The 17175-nt window shown below is 45.5% G+C and overlaps 2 protein-coding genes across 3 annotated transcripts in view; one reads left to right on the top strand and one right to left on the bottom strand.

Moving 5' to 3' along the window:
- Positions 1 to 13207, top strand: part of SPIDR (scaffold protein involved in DNA repair) — a 581260-nt gene extending 568053 nt beyond the window's left edge. For both annotated transcript variants that reach the window (XM_040431991.1, XM_040431990.1), the window contains 4 exons: positions 1288 to 1381; positions 4855 to 4969; positions 6764 to 6817; positions 13002 to 13207. In XM_040431991.1, the coding sequence (XP_040287925.1) occupies positions 1288 to 1381; positions 4855 to 4969; positions 6764 to 6817; positions 13002 to 13133 (395 nt within the window). In that variant the 3' untranslated portion in view covers positions 13134 to 13207. The remainder of the gene's footprint in view (positions 1 to 1287; positions 1382 to 4854; positions 4970 to 6763; positions 6818 to 13001) is intronic.
- A 1408-nt stretch (positions 13208 to 14615) lies between these two features.
- On the bottom strand, positions 14616 to 16491 carry CEBPD (CCAAT enhancer binding protein delta). The gene has a single exon (XM_040431938.1). The coding sequence runs from the start codon at positions 16339 to 16341 to the stop codon at positions 15481 to 15483; it is 861 nt and encodes a 286-aa protein (XP_040287872.1). The 5' UTR covers positions 16342 to 16491; the 3' UTR covers positions 14616 to 15480.
- Between the last annotated feature and the right edge of the window lie 684 nt (positions 16492 to 17175).

Genomic DNA, 17175 nt, shown 5'->3' with positions numbered 1-17175 from the left:
TTCGAGCGCCATGGCAGCCCCAAACAGACGACCAGTGGGGGTCTGACAGCACCTCCGCTGATCTGATATTGATAACCCTTCTGGAGGATAGGTGACAATATCTGTAGCTGGGAGAACCCCTTTAACTCTACAAGGATGTTTCTGAATGTTCTTGCAGAGTTACCAGCTGCAGGAGTTGGGAACTGACTGTCAGTTTTGACAGTGCTGTGTATAGTAACAGTGCTCCTGTCCTGGCAATCATGTGAATATTGGGGGCCAAGTACCTACACGAGCTGCTGGGTCTTAGCAGTTAAAATACCCCCCTGAGAAACAAAGTGTAAAATAAAAAATGTATATATATAAGAAAAAAAAAAGATGCCACCTCCAACGAACACCGCTGCTTATGTCCCTGCCCCCTGCAACTGTAAACTGTATATCCCTTATATCAAAACCACAGTAATGAAAAGGGGACATAATTTAAAAAATAATAATTTGAGTTATTTAAAAAAATTTAAAATGTGAAATCTAGCCTTTTTTTTTTTTTTTACATTTTTCCCATATAAAATATATAAAAAATATTTTCATGCATCTCTAAAAAAAAGATGATACATTATTTAAATAAAGGAGCAGAAAAAAACTTGTGACTTTTGAAGATGCATGTAATTAAAAATGCGTCTGATCAGGAAAGGGGGTAAATGGCCCAGTTAAAATATCTTTCTTGTGTATACAGCTCCTGTGCAGACCTATGTTCTTCATGGTTACACACTACAAGCAATCCCCATGTGTAGTCTGATCCAGCAGTCATATGTTACTCTGCTCTTTTTGCTCCTCTGACAAACCTGTATTACATACATTTCACTGTATCTCTTATCTAGACTGATTATCTGATGTAGTTTTAATATATATATATATATATATATATATATATATATATATACACACACACACAGTGTAAAGGATTTGTGTCTCATCGTGTGATGTCCATATGAGTAACGGCCGTGTTCCGCGGTCGAGAGCGGTCCGTGGTAACCCGGCCGGGATTCCTGCTGACAGCAGGAGCGCACAGCGTCATTGGTTGCTATGACGCCGTGCGCTTCATGCCGCCGCTGCTGTACAGTAATACACTCGTATAGATCATACCAGTGTATTACTATAGTGCAGCGGCGGCATGAAGCGCACGGCGTCATAGCAACCAATGACGCTGTGCGCTCCTGCTGTCAGCAGGAATCCCGGCCGGGTTACCACGGACCGCTCTCGGCCATGTGCATGAGACCTAACAGATATAGAAATATTTTTTTTTCTCTATAGGGATAATTATTGGAGTGAATGAGAGAGAATCTTACTCTTGGCCTGTGTGTAACCTATGTGGAAGCAATAAACTGCGACCATTGACCCAAAAAAGGTAACATTTCTTTGGCTGCAGAAGTATTGCACTTATTTTCTGCTTGTGTGCAATATCAGTCTGGGTTTGTTTTTTTGTTTTTTTAAATGCACCTCATTTATTTTCTGTGTCTCGCAACCAAGGTAATATTTTATTATGTCCATTTTTTGGGCTATCATATTTGCATGTTAGCTACATTTGTGAACATATGCTGTTCTTTCCAAAGCCGGGCGCAGAGATTGTTCTTAATTTTGTCAGCTAAGGCTACTTTCACACTCGCGTTTGGTGCGGATCCGTCATGGATCTGCACAGACGGATCCATTCAGATACTACAAACGTCTGCATCCGTTCGGAACGGATCCATTTCTATTATCTTTAACATAGCCTTGCACACCATTGAAAGTCAATGGAAAGTCAAAACGGATCAGTTTTCTATTGTGCCAGATTGTGTCATAGAAAACGGATCCGTCCCCATTGACTTACATTGTGTGTCAGACGGACAACAAAACTCTGCAAGCAGCGTTTTGGCGTCCGCCTCCAAAGCGGAATGGAGACTGAACGGAGCCAAACTGATGTATTCTGAGCGGATCCTTTTCCATTCAGAATGCATTAGGGCCAAACTGATCCATTTTGGACCGCTTGTGAGAGCCCTGAACGGATCTCGCAAACGGAAAGCCAAAACGCCAGTGTGAAAGTAGCCTAACAATATAATGTCAATGAGACTGATCCCCCAATGTCTCTGTCCTGCAATAAACATAACATTATAAAGCATGAAAGATACAGACTGTCCGGACTGTTTTCTGGTCTTGTTCAGTTGTTTGTTCCATCCCAAAAATCAATCCGTGTTGTTGGTCTTGGTGAATTATTTCTAACAGGTTCAACATTCACTTAACAATCAATAATTATGTTCACAGATAAATTGTGCTGCACTATCACTGAATGGTGGAATTTGAGCCTTCCTTAATGCTTTTCCAAGGCAAACTAGGATTGTTGTTCAATACATCTGGTGCCTACAGGAATGTCTCTTGTAGAAGATCAAAGTTGGTGATATGTTGAATGCTTTGTAGGGGAATATGAGACACTGATGTTCCCTATTATGTCAGAGCCATCAGAGCTGCATGGCTTCAACCCTTCTACCATATATATAGTGAGGGCATGAAAAATGTCTGTCTTTACTGTACGTCTCACAGACTGTTCACAGCAGGAGATCATCCTGGGTGTATTTACTTGCTCCAGGGCTACACAAAGTTGACCAGCAGCTGCAGCCTATTGTGTAATGTAAGCAGAGCACAATTCAGTGACTGTAACATTCAAAATATTTACTTGTGTATTATAATTGTGATAATTGGGTGTGCAGCAACCCAGAGGGAAGTGCGGAGAGGAGAGTTGGAGTGGTAGTTGGCATAGCAGTGATGAAGGGTCAGTAGGTGTTTCCCCCATGGCATACTCTGGTTGGAGTCTCCTGGCTGATGGAAGGCAGGGTGCCCTTGGGTTGTGGTACAGGTAAAACACAGGAGACTAGTGTAAGTGCAGTGTGGTTGAACAAGCTACTAGAGAATTCTTCCTGGTATACACAGCTACAAACACTTTCACACACAATGGAGGCACAAATATTACAACGGTTTCAACAAATTCTGGCTGAACCAGAATTATCTCCAAGGTCCCTCTCAGATGCAGATCCTTACATGACATTTCCAAGAGGTGGCTGCTCACATATAAAAAAAAAATTCTATAATACCTAACAGCAAGGTGCAAACTCCAAAAGAAAAGTAACTTGTAGGAAAAAGCTGGCGGAAACCAGAAACCTGACTAGAGCTATTAGATCTATTAGCCGTAGATGCGCGTTACCCTCACAGATACAAAATCTTGCACTCCCTCTTCAGCTGGTCACAGTGTCAGAGGTTCATACTAGAGTCCTTAGGGCATCAAAATGGTTGGCAGGACTTGAAGTAGCACCATCAGCAGCCTTGGTTCAACACCCACCTCCCACTGAACTCAATGGGACCAGGAAGGCCCAGCCTAAGGGCTTAGGCCTTATTTACAGGTCTGTGATGAAATCCGTGATAAGATGGTCAATGATTTATCCATTAAGATTTTCATGATGGAAACGTGTTTGGTTAGTGTGTCCGTTTTTTGCTGTCCATGTGTCATCTGTGTTCCACGGACACAGCACAGCTGAAAATTTATTTTCAGAGCACCTCCTATAAATGGCCAATGGAACACAGAAGACATCCATGGGTCGGTGTTCTTCATAGATCTATAGAATATAATTGGGGTTATGGATCCGTAAACACAGAGAAAAATAGGGCATGTTTCCGTGCTAAAACCATAGACCCACAGACTATGCTAAAACACAGATGTGTGAGTACACGACCATATGGCTTTTTCAGTGTTTTGCGATCCGCAAAAAATACGGATGACGTCCGTGTGCATTCTTTTTTTACAGAACAGCTGGCCCCTGATAGAACAGTACTATCCTTGTCCATTATGCGGACAATAATAGGACATGTTCTAACTTTGAAGGGAACGGAAATACGGAAACGGAAGGCATACGGAGTACCTTCTTTTTTCCGGAACGGAAACGGAAAAAAAATGTTTGTGTGCAAGAGGCCTAAAATGAATGGGTGTATGTGATCTCCATGGAGGACATAGATGGCACAGGTCTGTGAATCAGTGACATGTGAATAAGGCCTTAAGCGCTACCTTCCTTCTAGAAAGCATCTCAGGAGCTGGATCAACCTGCAACTTACAGTCTATATTTAAAGTCATAACACAGTATTTTCTATGCAGATGCGATAAACCAGTACAGGACATCAGGAGTACATCATATCACATAAATTGCTATAGAATATCCCTGCTTTCACCACGAGCAGTGGCCTAGGCAGAGGGAATTGCCCTTTCTATTTTTCTATATGTAAAACAGGGTTGATATAAGCAACTCCTCAGAATTTAAGAACAAATCGGTCAAATGTAATTACTGGAAATTGTTTATCTGGTAACTATGATCCCAGTTGTCATCATTCATTCTTAAAATAAGCAAATCAAATAAGTTGTCCAAAATAAATAGAAACTCGGGCAGCAGCTGTTAATGGCCTAAAATAACAAAAGAAGCAATACTTATCACTTTTTTTCCCTGCGTCTTCCTGTTCTCTGGTCTTCCCTGCCAGTGTTTCTTTTCTTGGCTGCAGTAGTGATGTTTGGTGCACACTACTTCACCACTACAGCCAATCGCTGACCTCAGCAGTGACGGCCCATATACTGCTGAGGCAAGCAATTGTCTGCCAGAAGAGTGGTTTGGAACAGGGAAGCTACATATGTCAGTAAAAAATTTTTATTTTTTTTTGGAAAGTGTTTTGCCATCCAGGTTTTCTGAGAAGATCATAATGAGTGTACCTAATTTTATGTGAAGATTATGGATCTGTTAGATTCTTTAAATATTGCTTCCAATCATGCAAAGTCATGACTCAACCATTGGTCTTTGTTGTTTCTTCTAGATGCCCATTTTACTGTTGTCAGTGCAGTTCAGATGTAAGCTCTCCAGTTATTAGGATGCAATTGGAAGTATTTCTTCAATGTCAAGCAAGGCCAGAATGTAAAGTGAGATTAAAGGTAACATTTTTAACTTACAATTTTTAACTTACAATTTTTCACCCTATAAGACGCACCTACGTTTTAGAGGAAGAAAATAAGAAAAAAAATATTTTTCATTAGAGCTCAGATCAGACCCCCCAATGTTAGTCAGACCTCGGCGCAGACCCCAATTTTAATCAGACCTCAGCTCAGACCCTCCAACAGACCTTAGACCCCCAATATTAATTAGACCCCAGCTCAGTCCTCAGATCAGACCCACAATCTTAATCAGACCTCAAATCAGACGAAATAAATCAACTTACCCCTCCTGTTTTGGACACTGCTGCTCCTACAATACAGCGGTTTTCCTGCTCTTCCCGCTGTGAAGACCAGGGAGCGGTGCGTACAGAGCCAGCACAGGGAACGCTGTATTCATCCCTTTCCAGTCCTGCTGTACTAATAAGCTATTCTATAAGGGAAGCGCCCATTAGTATCCACCCTGTAACACGTACTGACATTTCTCCATCACTTTTAAGGGGGGGAAATTGTGCCTTATAGGATGAAAAATACGGTACATACAGTGGTAGATACTGTGTGGATCATAACTGGACTAAGGCATCATCCACCGAGACATATTAAATCTCCACATTGCACAGAACCATAAGTAATACATATCTCGTCTGTGGGGTCATACTGTACCTCCATATGCCTCTAATTTTCTTCAGCGTTATTCTTTTTCCTTTGGATTCCATATGAATCAGACATGGTGCCGCCGGTGCACCACCAGACAGGCTCCATTGACATAGCTTTGTGGACAAGGAGCCTTAGGCTGAGTTTATATTTTTAATTTTATGAAGATCCAACTTCCGATTATTATGTTGATTGTTAACAGTTGTATCAAAAGTGATTTTTTTTTCAATCGTATGTGAGCAATTCCTTTATAACACTGATCACAGTCTTGCATTAGGAGGCCAGTCACCGCTATGTTTATGAATGAAAAAAATCCCTGTTTCCATGCTGCAGTCATCACAGCCTGGCTTGATAAAATGATCATTTTTAACCTGATTAATTTCAGTTATGGTTTTCATTATCGTCAAATGGAAATGATTGCTTTCTTTACACACAGCTTTTTTCGCTACATGCACATGTAAATCATAGCATAGAAATAAAATAAAAAACTATCAAGATAAACAGAGACACAAACCAAAATTCTGTTCTGTATTTGACTGGGTGGGGGCTTAACTTGGGTTAACACACATATTCCAGACCAATAAGATTGATCTTACAGATTATGAAATTAGTTTATATTCATCTATTCTATAATTCCTAAAATAAAGCCTTTCTATTCAATATAATGGAGCTTTCTTTTAGAAATCTTTCAGATGCTTATTAGTTGGGAAATCATTGCAATTGACAATCAGTTTATATGCAAGTTATCCTGACAGATGAGACAGATATCAATTAATATTGCTGATTGGACAGAAATTGGTCAGATATCTATATGTTTAAAGGCCTCTTTGCTTGGGCCAGAAGTCTGAGTATTTATCCGGAAGGAGCGTTCCTATAATATTTTATATTATATCTATATTACAGTCGGCAGAACTTCTCCTGTTTACATAGGGTGATGTTTTGACATTTCATGATGGTTTGCCAGCAGATCGGGGTACGGTAACATCTGGCAATGACTGGGCAAACAAACATTAGTTTCGGATCCTTTAGCCACACAGCGGTGCTGATGCTGCCATAGGACAACTCCAAATGGTGCTGATTGGCAAATATTTTAAAAAAATATATATTTAAAAACAGTTTAATTTGTTTACATTTTCTCTACAGCTACGTGAAGAGACCATTTCTTCTATTTTGGGTTCTTGCTCCAGTAAGGATGGGGTATGTCTTGTAAGGTTAATTTGAGAATGCTTTGGTTAGTTTGTTGCTTATCTCTAGATCAGTGCGCTGGTTAAATATTATCTGACTAAAGAGGGGAATGTTCTTCTACCTTTGCAGCATGATACTCCTGAAATGATGTAACAATTTAATAGAGAGTTAGACCAGCACCACCAAACTCTGTATAAAGGGAGTTCAGGTGCACGCTACCATGGCTGCAGTGCAAAAGCAAACAAGGACTGCAAGTAGCAGCATACTGCTTTATGCACAGACACATGCAAATATTGAAAACATGAATAAATGGGCTAAAAGGCCAAGAGAGGCAAGACTGTAGGTCCTGTCACTGGTAGATGGGCCCGACATATTATTTCTTGATCATAAATATGCGCAAAGAGCTTCTAATTTTCATGTAGCAAGTATAGCCGTAATGCAGTTTACATTAAGGGTCCGTTCATACGTCCGTAGTTCTGGGTCTGCATCCATTCCGCAATTTTGCGGAACGGGTGCGGACTCATTAATTTCAATGAAGATGCAAAAGATCTGGATAGCACACCGTGTGCTGTTCGCATCCGTAGCTCCATTCCGTGGCCCCGCAAAAAAGATAGAGCATGTCCTGTTCTTGCCCACAATCACGGACAAGTATAAGCATTTCTATCATAGGGCGGAACTCACACGGGTCGGTATCTGCGTTTTGCGGATCTGCAATTTGTGGACCACAAAACACTTACAGACGTCTGACTGGACCCTTATTCATGTTTTCAAGGTTTGGATGTGTCTTTGGCATGAAGCAGTATGATGTAACAGTTTCTCACAATGTCATAATGCTGTCCAATACAATAATAATAAAAAAAAAATCTTACACGTGAACGGCAACACATCATGTAGTGAGATGTGATGCAATTGTGCACTATGTGATAAGTTAACTCTTTGTTAGCAGAAATGTTTGATATTGCTGGTCATTATATTTAACAGAGTACATGGAAAAGCTGCCAGGTTAGGGCTCATGCACACGACCGTGTGCTGGCCTGGCCCGTGCTGCGGACCGCGATGCACGGGCAGCGACCGTGGGGCCGCCGCATGCGGATCGCAGACACATTCACTTGAATGGGGTCCACGATCCGCATCCGACGGTCCGCACCACAAAAAAGTAGTGCATGCACTACTTTTTTGCGGTGCGGAGGCATGGACAGAAAACCCACGGAAGCACGGATGTGGACTAAGTGAATGGGTCCACATCCGTGATACGGGGTGAACACGGCCGGTGACCGTCTATTGCGGACCCGCTGTATGCGGACCGCAATACGGTAACGTCCGTGTGCTTGAGCCCTAAATGTGATAATATTAACTCCTTCCCACATCTGCACTTAACTTTACGTGCAAGGGGTGGGTGGGGGTGTATGGAGTGGGCTCACGATCGTGCTTCATACATGGCGGGTGCCGGCTGTGTAATACAGCATACACCTGACTGAAATGACTGGGATCGGAGATAACTCCAATCCTGGTCATTTAATACCTCAGATGCCATGACCAAGAGCGACCACAGCATCTGAGGGGTTACACCGCCTGTCCTCCAATCGGAGTCTACATGGCAAAATCACAGGGTTATGATCGGTTGCTATGGAAGCCTGGAGCCTTGTGAAGTCTCCGAGGCCTGCTATAGGAAACGATCTGTTAAGCCTTTCCTGCTCCGTACAGTATTAGAATGACATTTTATGCAAATCGATTTTGGATGTTTCATCCGAAGTCGATTCGCTCATCCCTAGTTATAATTGTATCATTGTAATCTTGATGACCCATAGAATAAAGTCATTTTTAGCAAACTGAACACTATAAAAGAAAATAAAACTGCTTTTCCCCCCCAAGATATGGTAAATTAAATGGTGCCATATTACAAAATACAACTTGTCCTGCTTAAAGGATTTCTGTCACCAGAATTAACCCTATTAAACTGGCTGACATTAGCGATGTGCTAATGTCAGCAGACCCTAACTGTACTATTTTTATGCTTATGGATTCCCCGGTTACTGCACAATTTTAACTTTGATGATATACAAATTAGCCTCTAGGAGCGGGGGGGGGGGTTGCTCCTGGTCTAAGAGGCTCCATTCTCCCACCTCAAGTCACGCCCTGCCGTCCTTGATTGACAGGGCCAGCATTCGTTTTTCCTGCCGGCCCTGTGCGCTAGATAAATCTTGCGCCTGCGCAGGGCCGGCAGGAGGAGACGAACACTGCCTGGCCCTGTCAATCAAGGACGGAAGGGCGTGACTTAAGGTGGGAGGAACGAGCCTCTAGGAGCAGGAAAAACGCCCCCCCCCCCCCCCCCTGCTCCTAGAGGCTAATTTGCATATCATCAAAGTTAAAATTGTGCAGTTAGGGTCTGCTGACATTAGCACATCGCTAATGTCAGCCAGTTTAATAGGGTTCATTCTGGTGACAGAAACCCTTTAAAAGCAAGCTCGTATACAGATATGTGAACAGTAAATTAGACATTTTTCCATCCATTTTCTAGCCGTCTGGCGTTTTGCATCCATTTTTAATGGCCGTTAAAACAGCCATTAAAAATGGAATTGGGGGTAGACGCCATCTTGGAGCGTGGGACGCAGTATGGGTAATGGCTCTCTTTTGAACTATATTTGATTTTGTATAATTGCTTTCAGATCATTGTATTATAATTGTGATTTTCTTTGCACTTTATGATTAGCCTTTTATCTGCATAGTCAAATCTCTTGTTACATGCATGCATACAGCTAATATTGTCAGTCCTGTCTGTGTCCCTCTTCCTCCAAGGAAGTCTCATTTTTTGCAAACCCCCTTTTTAACTGTTTATATCATATGCACTAATAAAGTATATGAACTATTGTAATTGCATGCGGTATAGTAATTTTTTTAAGTTTGTGTATGTAAGCATAACCATAGGAGGGAAGAAATGCAAATGAGCTCTTAACAAGCTTTGCCTCTAATGCCACCAGATGTAAGGCAGCTATCCTATAAGTCAATATTCAGCTCTTAAAATAAGCCTTGAGACATGACTTGGATATTAAATAAGCCAGCACCTCATCTGCAGACAGCTGTTTTGGGGTGATTGCCCCTCATCAGTGCAGAGCAGAGAGTACTGGCTCAACTGGGTAGGAGGCCTGTGTCCGAGCATGATCTCCTGACACTGATTAAGGTGCTCTCTCCCTAAGGAGAGTTAGTTCCCCCCTTGCTCAGACACAGGCCTCCTACCCAGTTAAGCCAGTACTCTCTGCTCTGCACTGATGAGGGGCAATCACCCCAAAACAGCTGTCTGCAGATTAGGTGCTGGCTTATTTAATATCATAACCATAGGCTGAAATCATTGTTTGGCCTAAAAGGAATAATGCTATCATTAAAAAATGTCATATTTTTCATTGGCTTTTTTTTTAATCCCATCCCCTGCAGTATACATAATGTCCCCCATCATTGTACATATATGTTGTGGCCCCCAGCATTAATGATGTCCACCATAGTGGCCCCCAGCATTAATGATGTCCCCCAGAGTTGCTCCCAGCATTAATGATGTCCCCCAGAGTTACCCCCAGCATTAATGATGCCTCCCAGAGTGGCCACCAGCATTAATGATACCCCCCAGAGTGGCCCCCAGCATTAATGATGCCCTGCATAGTGACGCCCAGCATTAATGATGTCCCCCATAATGTTGCCCAGCATTAATGATGTCCCCCAAAGTTACCCCCAGCATTAATGATGCCTCCGAGAGTGGCCCCCAGCATTAATGATACCCTTCATAGTGGCGCCCAGCATTAATGATGTCCACCATAGTGGTGCTCAGCATTAATGATGCCCCCCGGAGTTACCCCCAGCATTAATGATGCCTCCCATAGTGGCCCCCAGCATTAATGATGCCCCCCATAGTGGTGCCCAGCATTAATGATGTCCCCCATAGTGGCACCCAGCATTAATGATGCCTCCCAGAGTGGCCCCCAGCATTAATGATACTCCCCATAGTGGCGCCCAGCATTAATGATGTCCACCATAATGGTGCTCAGCATTAATGATGTCCCCCAGAGTTACCCCCAGCATTAATGATGTCCCCCAGAGTTACCCCCAGCATTAATGATGCCTCCCAGAGTGGCCACCAGCATTAATAATGCCTCCCAGAGTGGCGCCCAGCATGAATGATTCCTCCCAGAGTGGCGCCCAGCATGAATGATTCCTCCCAGAGTGGCGCCCAGCATGAATGATTCCTCCCAGAGTGGCCCCCAGCATTAATGATTCCCTGCATAGTGGCGCCCAGCATTAATGATGTCCCCCATAATGTTGCCCAGCATTAATGATGTCCCCCAGAGTTACCCCCAGCATTAATGATGCCTCCGAGAGTGGCCCCCAGCATTAATGATACCCTTCATAGTGGCGCCCAGCATTAATGATGTCCACCATAGTGGTGCTCAGCATTAATGATGCCCCCCGGAGTTACCCCCAGCATTAATGATGCCTCCCAGAGTGGCCCCCAGCATTAATGATGCCCCCCATAGTGGCGCCCAGCATTAATGATGTCCCCCATAGTGGCACCCAGCATTAACGATGCCTCCCAGAGTGGCCCCCAGCATTAATGATGTCCCCCAGAGTTACCCCCAGCATTAATGATGCCTCCCAGAGTGGCCCCCCAGCATTAATGATGCCTCCCATAGTGGCCCCCAGCATTAATGATGTCCCCCATAGTGGCGCCCAGCATTAATGATGCCTCCCAGAGTGGCCCCCAGCATTAATGATGTCCCCCAGAGTTACCCACAGCATTAATGATGTCCCCCAGAGTTACCCCCAGCATTAATGATGCCTCCCAGAGTGGCCCCCCAGCATTAATGATGTCCCCCAGAGTGGCCCCCAGCATTAATGATGTCCCCCAGAGTTGCCCCCAGCATTAATGATGTCCCCCAGAGTTGCCCCCAACAATTTTTTTTTTAATTACTCACCTCATCTATTCACTTGATGTAGAATGACCTGTGCTCACAGTGTGGTGATGTCACCATGCGCTCCTAACTATCATGCTGGAAGCACATAGTGACGTCCTTACGCTGGGAGTGCAGTTCCTTCTGTCTACGCGGCTGTTAGAAACTGTTACAATGGGGTCTGTCTGCCTGTGGAAACAGCCAAAAACAGGACTATTTTTTGACGCCCGCTATTCACTTGCCGTTAAAAAAAACAGTAGTATCCCTAGGCTACTTTTACATATGGGTTTTGGCATTCCGGTTTTGAGATCTGGCAGAGGGTCTCAAAACCAGGCCAAAACGGTTCTGTTTTGTCCCCATGCATTCTGAACGGAAAGGAACCCGTTTAAGATGCATCAGGATGTCTTCTGTTCCATCAACATTCCGTTTTGTGACCGAACGCAAAACCACTGCAAGCTGCGGTTTTGTGTCTGGTTATCGAAACAGAACAAATCGGATCCGTCACTAAAAACAATGTAAATCAATGGTGACTGATCCAGTTTTCTAGGATCCTAAAAAAACGGATGATCCATCACCCATTGACTTGAAATGTCTTTAGTGACTGATCCAGTTTGTCCTGTTTCGATTTCACACAACCGCGTCCTAACGGAACGGATGCATCCTGATGTGGAATGCAAACTGAACCATTTTGGTCAGGTTTTGAGATCCTCTGCCGGTTCTCAAAACCTGAAACCAAAACGCACATGTGAAAGTAGCCTTAATGAGTTATGTACAGTTAGCCTGGGTTCACATCTGCCGGATCCGGCACAGCTGGATACCACTGCGCAACACCAGATCCCTATTCACTGTAATAGGATCCGGCGGCGATCCGGCCACTTACCAGCGTATGTGCTGGCTTTCAGCCGGGACAGAAAGTGCTGCATGTAGCGTTTTTTGTCCATCCGAGGGCCGGCATGTACTCTGGATACAGTGAATTCGGCCAGTCTGTTCCCCTGATGGACGCAGATGTGAACCCCTTTGCTAGCAGTGATGATCATTGAGCAGCAGTGGGACCATGTGGAAAGGCATCTGATTGGCTTATCAGCAGCAGACGTTGTATAACAATCCAGCAGGTTCTTGGCTCACCTGCACTCAACTGTCTGGGCTGTAAAAGCCTCATAAACTGGGAGAGGCCTTTGCTGTTGATTTTTTATCTTAGTTATGTACTGCTTTGAACAGAATGTACAGTGCTGTTTGCTGAGCACACATGCCTTTATCTGCAGCGCTACGAGGTGAATACTGTCCTGGGGAAGGAGCTGGGTCCAGTCCACTGCCACGTCCACTGTGTGGCCAGCATTGTGAGCCTAGAGGAGATCAGTCTTCTTCTGCAAGCTGTATCCAGTGGAGATCAATGACCAGTGGACCTTGCCATGTGGTTACCTGGACTGAGGAAGAGTCTCTGATTTTATGTACATGTAAATTAAAGCCATTTTCCTGTCATTCATTCGTGTTTGTTTTCCTCCTTTCTGACTTAAAGGGATATTCTGGTTATGTAACGATATCCTCTTTCCACAGGATAGGGGATAACTATTAGATCGATGAGGGTCTTACCACTAGGAGGTAGCCGAGCGCTGTTCTTGGCTACCTCCAGAACTCCCTTGGAAATGAATGGAGCAGCCGCGCACATGCCTGACCAGCTGCTCTGTTCATTTTGGGGTGGGGGCTCCACAAGGTAGGAGGTCCCTGTTCCCAGCCGTAGGACCCCCACCAATCAAATAGTTATCTCCTATCCTGTGGATAGGGGATAACTTTACATAACCAGAATACCCCTCAAAAGGGTTTTCCTATAATCAACACTTACCCAGGTGTGTCTCTTCTAAATGGAGCAGCAGTCATGCGTGCGCTATTCCATCTCTACGGGACTGGCAGACCTAGCCAAATACAGCACTGGGCTATCTCCACCAGTCCCATAGACTTTGTCACCTCTGCTCCATTCAAACATGTAGCCCCCATCCTTGTGACCAGTGGTCGGACCCCCAGCGATCAGTTATTACCTATCCTGTGATGATCAGGGCTGATAATGGAAAGAGAGACAATTGCTTCACTAGAATGCCTTTACCCCTGTCCTATTGACACAATCTGGGTGACAACCTTTGTGGGAGTTGTGGTAAGGGCAGTAACCATGTTTATTGTAACCCAGCTTTCCCAGAAAGTACTGAAATCCAGAAACGGCTAAAGACTAAGCGCTATGTGTGCTGTGTATGTACGGCGTCATTATGACCTGCTTAACACTAGGCGCAGGTAGTTTATGTTCACTGGACTTTTACCAGTCATTAAAAGGGCACTGAAGGACAGGCTGATAACATAATTATATACCGTACAACCTTCGACACTTCAGCTGTTGTGGAACTACAATTCCCACCATGCACACTTGCTCAGAAAATCCACAGAAATGTTGGGAATTGGAGTTGCTGACCCCCTGCCATACAGTTATGTACAGGTTCCTGGGTTGTCACGTGACAACTTTTATCATTAGACTCCTAAACCTGTCACGGTCAATGTACGGAACAGGAGCTTCACCGTATAGATCAGTGCATGACATAAGCATTCCTACCTACCTGTCCCAGAATGTGACACAGCCAAGTAGATTACAGTAGCTTCTAATGGCTGGACACAGCCTTTAAAGTTATTGATTAACCAGAGTAGCGGTGCTGTGTGTGTAAGCTGCCGCTCGTCCAGATGTAGCAGATCTGTGTTTGTCATGTGGAATGATCTGGAGAAATGCTGTGGCTGCAGGATACTCCTGCAGAAGAGTACAGACCAGTGACAGCTCTGCTACATCTGAACTGTCCTGATACGAGTTATTCCATCTCCCCCCAATAAACCATAGACACAAGTATTGGTGCATTTTACGGTTTTATTCTTAAAAATGCTGTAAAAATGATCATATAAAAAGTTGAGCATGCTCATTTTCTGTCCCTAATATCTACAATACAAAGTCTTTGTCTCCAATGTACCATAGCTGCATCAATACAGGGTATAGAAAACCAAAATTACAAAAATAATTTAAGGAAGGGAAATGTCTTAGCTTTGTTTTATAGAGAGCAAAAATACATATATATATATATAAAATATATTTATAGTTCTATATTTCCAGGGGTAGCACGGTTATTGGCTACACATTCATTAGAGAAACTGAAGACCAGCACAATTTCTATTTGGCACTGCCCAAAACGTTCCTTCCCCATACAGTACTTCCAGCTACAGGCAGCTTGGACCAGGAAAGGCACTAACAGAACCTGTCCAAGGCTTCTGCTACTGGGATGGCTCCACATGGGTTCTAGCAGGACAAGGCACTAGACAAGCGGGCACTGAGGAGAGGGCTCCATGGCAGACAACAGTCCATGCCAAGGCTTACAGTCCGTACCTCCCAGCATGTGTGCCAGGCTGAGATCTGCCTCACCATCCATCAGGAGGCTGGCAACCCTGCACCTTTAGTTACAATACTTGATAGGAAGCCAGCTCTTTGGCACTTGATTGCCTGGCACACATGGGGCATTAGAGCCCACACTCCCAGTCCCTTCTGCAAGGTATTGGCAACACAGCTTTATTGCACTATTAGAATATGAGAACAGTCTGCTGTTGGCTCAGTCTTAAAAGTCCCAGCATGGGTGGGCGGGCAGCCCTCCCTGCTCACTGGAGCCCTCTGCTGGGCTGAGGTATTCAGAGTTGGTCACACAGTCCTTGTGCTCGGGGGGCAGGTTACCGGCAGTCTAAGCCCCCCAGGCTGGAGAGGAAGGTGCCGGCGGTGGCTGTGGGGGGCAGCTGCTTGAAGAAGTGCCTGAGGTTGGTTAAGTCCCGGGTCAGCAGGTCGATCCTCTTGTGCAGCTTCTCGTTCTCGGAGGAGAGCTCCAGCAGCTTCTGCTGCATGTCTACGTTGCGCTTCTTCGCCTTGTCCCGGCTCTTCCTCACGGCGATGTTGTTGCGCTCCCGCCGCTGCCGGTACTCGGGGCTGAAGCGGTCGAGGTTCTTCTTGCCCGCCCGGTCCTTGCTGGGGGCAGTGGACGAGGCAGGGGAAGGGCAGGCAGAGCTGGCGGCACTGGAGGGCTCCGGGGAGGTGGGCGGGGTGGGCTGCAGGCTCATGCTGGTCTGGGCACAGGTGGCAATCTGACAGGGCAGGGAGGAGGAGAGGTCGCTGTCACTCCACTCGGGCTCCCGCTTCAGCTGAGGCACGTGCGCCTTCTGCTGCGGGGCCAGGAGCCCGCTCAGGTAGTCGCCCCCGCACTCTCCCCGCTCGCCGCCGCCGCCGCTTTTGTGGTTGCTGTTGAACAAGTCCAAAAACAGCTCGTCGTTGCACAGCTCCAGGTTGGGCACTGACGACATGGAGTCAATGTAGGAGCTGAAGTCTATGGCGCTCTCATCGTCGTAGATGGCGGAGGCAGCGCTCAGCTCTGCCAGGCTGCTGCTGCTCACCGGAGGCTCCGTTTCCTCGCACATGGCCCGAGGCTTGCAGAGAGCAGGGGAGCCGCTCACTCTCTGCTCGTAGAAGTTAGTGGGCTCCATGCACCAGCCGGCATAGGGAGACACACAGCGAGGCTCCAGGCTCATGGACAGGGCGCTCATGTGAGTAGCTGGTGGCACAGGAGATGGCACTAGGAGCGCTCAGGATCAGCTGTCACAGGACCGTACGGTGCGCTCTGTGGCCGCTAGGTGGCGCTGCTTGTAGTCGTTGTAAGCGTGCTGCTGTCAGTGAGAGCCGAGAGCGCTACAGCTGGATATATAGTTCCCGGCTCCCGCCCGCACTGACGTCCTGGGAGGGAGGGGGAGGTGCCGCTCCGGGGCCTTAACCCCTTCAAGGCTGAGTGCTGTGCAGTCAGTCTCTCAGAACTTCCGCTGTCTTTGAGGAGCTGCTCACCCATGATAGTTGCTTCAGTGAATTTTTTGACACATGGGGGTGATTTATTAATGCAGTGATGCCAGAAAAAATGGTGTATAAAAATAGAACATTTACCAGCACAGGAGGCAATGGTGCATGTCGCGGGATTCATCTATCACATTTTTCTGTCAGTTTTCTGAAGAAGAAAAAAAAAGAATGTCAGGTAAACCGTGACCCGAGTCGGTGTGTGCGCCATGATGGAGGCGATGTCACATGCCGATAAACAATAGACCAGTGTTCATAGAGATGCCCCTGAAATTTCCTTCTCAGTGCCTGGCACATCTTAGTTCTTGCCTTTATGCATGTGGCGCCATTTCACTTATAGAGCCCATATAGAAGCTGTTATAGGGAATATCATGAGGGACCAGGCAGTCCTGGACGTGGACTGTGAGGACTCGGGAAGGCTGGTTGGGCATGTGCCCTGCTGCTCCATTCATCTCTATGGGAGTTCCACAGACTGCTCAGCCATATCCTGAAGTACCATAGGGATGTGTGCATGCTGGACCTGCTGCTCTGTTCAT

Source organism: Bufo bufo, chromosome 5, assembly GCF_905171765.1.
Source record: "Bufo bufo chromosome 5, aBufBuf1.1, whole genome shotgun sequence".
Classification (NCBI taxonomy): Eukaryota; Metazoa; Chordata; class Amphibia; order Anura; family Bufonidae; genus Bufo; species Bufo bufo.
This window is presented reverse-complemented; position numbering and strand designations above follow the sequence as displayed.